Source organism: Carassius carassius, chromosome 20 (assembly GCF_963082965.1).
Source record: "Carassius carassius chromosome 20, fCarCar2.1, whole genome shotgun sequence".
In the NCBI taxonomy this organism is placed as follows: domain Eukaryota; kingdom Metazoa; phylum Chordata; class Actinopteri; order Cypriniformes; family Cyprinidae; genus Carassius; species Carassius carassius.
In genome coordinates, this window is record NC_081774.1 from 10,258,562 (window position 1) to 10,265,428 (window position 6,867).

At 38.0% G+C, this 6,867-nt stretch overlaps 1 protein-coding gene across 1 annotated transcript; it reads left to right on the forward strand.

Moving 5' to 3' along the window:
* Nucleotides 1-5,126, forward strand: dapk3 (death-associated protein kinase 3). Its single transcript, XM_059501558.1, has 9 exons — nucleotides 1-131; nucleotides 855-942; nucleotides 1,664-2,024; nucleotides 2,528-2,657; nucleotides 2,751-2,799; nucleotides 2,918-2,944; nucleotides 3,066-3,218; nucleotides 3,427-3,472; nucleotides 3,560-5,126. The coding sequence occupies exons 2-9, from the start codon at nucleotides 881-883 to the stop codon at nucleotides 4,091-4,093; spliced, it is 1,362 nt and encodes a 453-aa protein (XP_059357541.1). The 5' UTR covers nucleotides 1-131; nucleotides 855-880; the 3' UTR covers nucleotides 4,094-5,126.
* The last annotated feature ends 1,741 nt before the right edge of the window (nucleotides 5,127-6,867 follow it).

Sequence of the window (6,867 nt, forward strand, 5' to 3'; positions counted from 1 at the left end):
TTAATAACAGGTACACGCAAGTTGACATCATCCTGCGGTGGCGTCTCGATGATGTCACTGAAAAAGCCACGCCTCCCCAGAGCTCAGCGACCGGAAAATAGCCATTGACTGAGGAATGCGGCGACGTTGAGGTATGTAACAAACTCTCAGCATTTACTTATTCTAAACAGCGTTGTTATAGATAACATAATTAATAGAGTATAAGAGAATATCTTATATATTTATTCCTAAATGTGTTTTGTGTACAACTTACGTAGTTTGCCGGTGTTCCTTTGCAATTTCCTTTACAAGTTAGCCAGATGGCTATCTGTAAATAGTCAGTGCTTTGGTAGATATTTTGTGGATTATCGTGATATGTTAATTTCGTTTTTCTCTTACTAACCTATTGTTCACATTTAATCTTATATGTCTGTGAAACAGTATCTTAGAGCTTAAATAAATGATTAATGTAGTTTGAGTTATCTTAACACACCAGGGTTCGAAACATGAGCTAGAGCATATCTTTTGAGATGCAATTTTTTTGTGTAAGTTTGTACCGCACTGCAGTGGTAAAATGTTAGCTGTTTAACATCTATAATAAAGGAACAAAAGAAGGTTAGAACAAATCTGGCAACCCTGGTTTATGACTGTAGGTAATGACGTAAGTAGGAATAGAATGTCCACATTCTGCACATGGAGCTCCTCATTCCCATGTCAGTTTAAAATCCAACTTCCTGTGAGTAAATACCAAAACATATGCACTCTAGAAACCATTTATAGTCATTGTCAACAAAGTGTCAAATCTTTAGTGGACTAGTGACAAGGTCAAGACCGTGAAACTAAATTAGGCATTATTTCTGGTCTTTTTTTAACAGCTTGATTAATTTGAAGTCAGCAAATCATGGATGGTTTCAGGCAGGAGGATGTGGAGCTGTACTATGAAATGGGAGAGGAGTTAGGAAGGTAAGAGATGTCATTTCCCTCCTTAAAAAAACTAATGTAAAAACTAATGTATCCTGATTTAAAAAAAGAAAGATTAAGATTTGAATTGGCTTACAATCTTTTTGTTTAAGCACTATAATTATGTAGCTATGAAAGCTCTTTTATAAAAGGCAAGTAAACACATCATAGTGTTTGGCTTAGAGTTGCCAAGGGAATGTAGTGTTTGTGCTTATAAGTGCGACGTAACAACAAACATGTTGAGAGTTCTGCAATTTAAAAATCCCCAGCACAGAGACTTAATCATCTGCAAACACAAGCCTGGCCTTTTCTCTATATATGGAGGTGGAGGTTTCTGTGCTGTGCTGCTGCAGGATGACATCACTGCTTTACAATGCATATGCTCGCTCTCTGAGCCTCAGAAAAGCTGTTGTGCAAATGAGACTACAGATGGGCCAGAGAGGAGCCATCAGGGGAATACGTCAGCCACACATTTTATCTGACTTTTTAAGAGTTTACTTGGTTGCATTGTGCAGCATTTATACCATTTATCTAAATGGGTTCTCTTTAACTCCTTTAGAATGTGTACTTGAGCTTGGTTTTGTGGAACGCACAGTATGTTCTTCTGTTCATATATGTAATGTTTTTTGTGCCTCTTCCATATCCTTATCTTCTATAAGCAATGACATGATTTCTTCTTTTTCATTTCTGTTTTCTGTGTGTATCATTGTACCCTGTTTCCCAGTGGGCAGTTTGCTATTGTTCGTAAATGTAAAGAAAAGAGCTCCGGGACAGAATATGCCGCCAAGTTTATCAAGAAGAGAAGGCTGTCATCCAGCCGACGAGGTGTGAGCCGAGAGGAGATCGAGAGAGAGGTGAACATCCTTCGAGAGATCCAGCACAGCAACATCATCACCCTCCATGACATCTTTGAGAACAAAACCGACGTGATCCTGATTCTGGAGCTGGTGTCTGGAGGGGAGCTGTTTGACTTCCTGGCTGAGAAGGAGTCACTGACTGAGGAGGAGGCCACACAGTTCCTCAAGCAGATCCTGGATGGAGTTCACTACCTCCACTCGAAACGCATTGCACACTTTGACTTGAAGGTGAGCACTAGGATGAGCATAGTTCACCCTAAAGTGAAATTTTGCTCACGCTCAAGCCATCAGTACACAGTAGTTAGTCATCGCAACAGATTTGGAGAAATTTCACTTGCTCACCAGTGGATCCTCTGCAGTGAATAGGGGCCGTCATAATGAGAGTTCAGACAGCTCCACAAGTAATCCACAGTCCATCAGTTAACATCTTGGGAAGTGAAAAGCTACATGTTTGTAATAAATCCATCAAAAAGGTATTTTTAACTCAAACCTTTGCTTCCGGCTAATATACATAATCCATAATAATGCTTCTTTCATTAGTGAGTAAGAGATGTAAAGCTAAATTTATAATAAATAAACTCCTGTACATCTTGGATGGGTTGAGGGTGAGTACATTTTTATTTATCTTTTTATTTTTGTGTGAAACAGGTTTGCTATTTATTACAAAATGTTGTTTTTGGGGAAGGCATGGAAACATGTACTACAAACATCTTGAATCACTTTGTTTTCAGCCTGAGAACATAATGCTGCTGGACAAAAATGTGCCGAACCCCAGAATCAAGCTGATCGATTTTGGAATTGCTCATCAGATTAAGGATGGAAATGAATTTAAAAACATCTTTGGAACTCCTGAGTTTGTTGGTGAGAACCTTAGATTATCCTAAAATTATATGTTAAGTTATGATGACTTAATTAGGTGTTCTTAATCTTTGTCATAACTTTTAACCTTTGTAGCACCAGAAATTGTGAACTATGAGCCTCTTGGCCTGGAGGCAGATATGTGGTGAGTCTTAGCTATCAGTGATATTTTTCAAATATTGGTTAGATTGTTAATAAATGACATTCATTTAGTGGCTTATTTTTGCTCGTAATGAATTCTCTTGTGATTGTCTTTCCTGCAGGAGCATCGGAGTTATCACATATATACTGTAAGTTGTAATGTCACATAAATGACTTGTTCGGCTGTATTGATTGCATGCATTTTCCACACCCAGATGATGCTGTTTTACTTTGCTTGACTAATATTAATGTATTATTAATTGTTTGTAGCTTGAGTGGTGCTTCTCCGTTTCTTGGCGAGACCAAACAAGAAACACTTACCAACATTTCAGGTGTCAACTATGACTTTGATGAAGAGTACTTTAGCAACACAAGTGAGCTCGCCAAGGATTTCATTCGCCGACTGCTGGTCAAGGATCCAAAGTTAGTCAAATCCAAAGCTATTAAAAATTATGTAATAAAATAAAGTATAAGTATTAGATAAAAAAAATGCTTTAATTAAAAAGGAATACAAAATATTAGTAAATACTATAATAGTACAAAATAAACACTGATCTAAGCATCATTTGTTTAATATAAAGCAAATTTAATTCCTGTTTACTAATGTTTAATATTTGCTTTTAACATTCAGGAAGAGAATGACAATAGAGGACAGTCTCCAACACCCCTGGATCAAGGTTCGAATGCTTCTCTTTTTCTCCCTCTTGAGTTTCGTCAACTTTTGAGCAATGCTTGACTAGTTCCCATCCCGTCCCTCCATACAGGTGATCAAGAGGCGTAACGTTCGACCTGAGGAGAGCGAGCGCAAGACAGAGCGCAGGCGTCTGAAGACCACCCGACTGAAGGAGTACACCATCAAATCCCACTCCAGCATGCCGCCCAACAACACCTACATCAACTTCGAGCGCTTCTCGCAGGTCATGGAGGAGATCGCAGTGGCCCAGGATGGACTGCGAGAGCTGGAGAAGAACCAGCGCTCCTGTGCTGAGGACGTGGCCGCTCTGCTCTCCATCTATGAGGAGAAAGAAAGCTGGTACAAAGAGGAGAACGAAAGCATCGCTGCAGATCTCAATCAGATCAAACAGGAGCTGCAGAGAGCACAAGCCCTGCGCAGACAGAGCCAAGAAGAGGCCCGCGCTGCCATGCTGTCGGCCAATGCCCTCAAACGCAAGTTTGGCCGGTTGGAGAACCGCTATGAAGTGCTCGCTGAGCAGATGGTCTCCGAGGTGCGCTGGGTTGAGGAGCTGGTGCGCTCGATTTCAGCTGAAAATGACACTCACAGCACCAGCATGGCTTGAGCTGCTCTGTTTGCTTTCTGAACGCAGTGACTGTCTAATATCTTCGCTTGGTATGTGCAGGGCATATATAGAATATTAAACTTTGCAATAAGCTTCATGTAAGCCTGGAGAGTTCATGTTACTTCTAGAACAAAAGCCATGCAAAATGGTGTTTTTTAAAAATCCTGAGTGAGTGAGGGTGTGCATGTGTTTCGCCTGAGCATTGCAGTATCCTTATGTGATGCCAGTCTGTTACAGCTGAAGCAAGCATTTAGTATTTTTAATCGCCACCTCAAAAATATACATGCTGGATCAGTAGATAAAAACGAGTTTATTTACAACTCTATTACAGAACTCCAAGAAAAGCATATTAATGTACATTGTGAATAATGCACTACACAGTCCTCTATGAGGAATTAAAGAATCTTGAGATGACAGTTGCTTTTGTTGCTCTGCATGTCCGCTTTTCCTATGCAAATCAAATTATATAATTTTATAAAGAAACAACTAATACACTTATGATAGTCCCAAATGCTGTCTTGAATGATCTGTACAAATATTGAATATTTAGTAACCTGCTTCTGTATGTATGAAAATTACAATTTAAAGGGATAGTTCACCTAAAAACAAAAGTTTAGCCTTCACTCACTCTCATAACATTCTAAATCTTATTGTAGACTAATTTGTGTAAAGCAAAAGAAGATATTTATAGTATAGTAAAACATTTGTGTTCCACAGAAAAAGAAAGTTCTGATGTTTGGAACAACATGAGGGTGAGTAAATGATAGCATTTGGTTTTTTTGGGTGAACTATTGCTACTTTTGTTCAAAACACACACTCCAAGCATTCCTCTTTTTTTTTTTTTTTTTTGTATCACATTGCATATGTGAGTGAGAATCAGTATCTGGAAATGTTTGTGCTCATTTGTAGTTAAGTCATAGCAATATTCATATCTGTTTGCTCACAGTACTGTACCTGTTGTTATGTTGTTTTATTTACAAGTTTAAATATATATATCAGAAAAGTCCATTCAAATAAAAGAGTTGAAGAAGAATAGAGTTCGAGTGACTTTATTTGGTGTGTGTGGGCTAAGGAAGGCACTGGGAGGTGAAGTATACAGTTTATAACTGAGCATTTGTCAAACTCTTTTATCTAACTTTTTAAAAATCTTTTAATTAAAACTCTGGGACTTTCAACATCTTTAGACATGTTGAAAGTCCCAGAGTTTTAATTAAAATATTTTTCTATCTCCATCATAACATAATCCTCTTTTGCTACTCGGATAAACATTTGGATTTTTGTGGTCTTGTAAATGCAATGGTTTACTTGGAAATTTCAAACCACAGGACATCTATGAATATTGAACTGTTAGCTTCCTATGAGACGTAATGACAAATCAACAGTGCATGTCTTTATTTGGCTTTTTTGTCCAATATTAAATGTATGCTGTCATCAAAGGAATAATTAATATTTGTATAATATTAAAATTAAAATATTAATATTTCTTGCCATTTTGCTCATTTTAAAAATGTATGCCTTTTTATTTGAAATGTTTCAACTGTTTGTCCATACAGTGAAACTCAATGGAGTACAAAAAAATATTGAAAGATAACGATCGAATGTATTTTCTTTTTATTTTTTTAAGTCTTAATCCCACTATACTCATCTCACTACTGCATCATGGATGATCACACTCATTTAAAGCCATAATGCCATGAAAGAAATGTCTCCAGGGAAAAACTGGATGTTTTCTATAACAGTAATGTGTAATTATTTCTCAGCGCACTGATAAGGTCCTTAAATAACATAATTATGTCTCTCCTGGCACTGTGGTCCATGGTCTGTCTCAGTGGTTCTCAACCACATTCCTGGAGGACCCCCATCACTACACATTTTGCATCTTTCCTTGGTCTGACACACCCATTTCAAGTCTGTGAGTCTCTACTAATGAGCAGGTGATCTGAATCAGGTGTTTGATTAAGGAGACATGCAAAATGTGCAGTGATGGGACGTCTCCATCTTTGATTTTACTTTGGTCACTGTCTGTCGCTATGGTTACTGGTAAGGAGGCCTTGACTCCCGTTGCACGTTTACAGCTATAAGCTGCTGTGTGAACAGGACATTTTGAGACTCACACCTGTAAATAAAATGCGGTTGTCAATTTGTGAACATAGCTTAAGTAACGTTAGAGACATTAGACGTACACTTCTGACAGACTCACAGGTAATACACATACTCTCTCTCTAAATCTATCTCATAACTTTAGTTATTAACTACATTAATCTGCTATCAACGGTTCAAGCTTCGTTTCTAGGTCTAAAATTATGTTTTGGAATTAGCAACAGAGGCGATAGATGAGATGCACGCATCACAACCCCAGGTGTGCATTATTTTCTAATAATTAAAGGCCTGTTGTCAATTATTCCTTACTTGTCATATGGAAAGTGGAATAAAGTACTACATATTGAGACATTCTGATATATAAAAAAATGAGATGTACTTTTATCCAAGAGGCGAAACCCTGATGCTTTTTTGCTAGTAGCCACTAGGTGGCGCTTTGGTAACGCAACTTTGGAGTGAAAATTCCAACTGAATAACAGCACAGATACACAGCAATAGACTGATAACAATGAAAGAGACGTCAAAGTGGAATAAAAGAACGCAATTTTAGGCAGTCCACTGCAGAAACACCAGTGTGACAATAAAAATCCTGCCTTCATCGTTTTCTCAAAGACCCTGACAGGTGTAAAGATATTGTGTGTTTTGAAGTGGGACGTAGCGCTATCTTCTGCAGC

Coding starts and splice junctions, on each gene's coding strand:
- dapk3 (XM_059501558.1), top strand. CDS start 881: ATGGATGGTTTCAGGCAGGAGGATGTGGAGCTGTACTATGAAATGGGA. Junction 943..1,663: donor ATGGGAGAGGAGTTAGGAAG/GTAAGAGATGTC, acceptor CCTGTTTCCCAG/TGGGCAGTTTGCTATTGTTC. Junction 2,800..2,917: donor GGCCTGGAGGCAGATATGTG/GTGAGTCTTAGC, acceptor TCTTTCCTGCAG/GAGCATCGGAGTTATCACAT.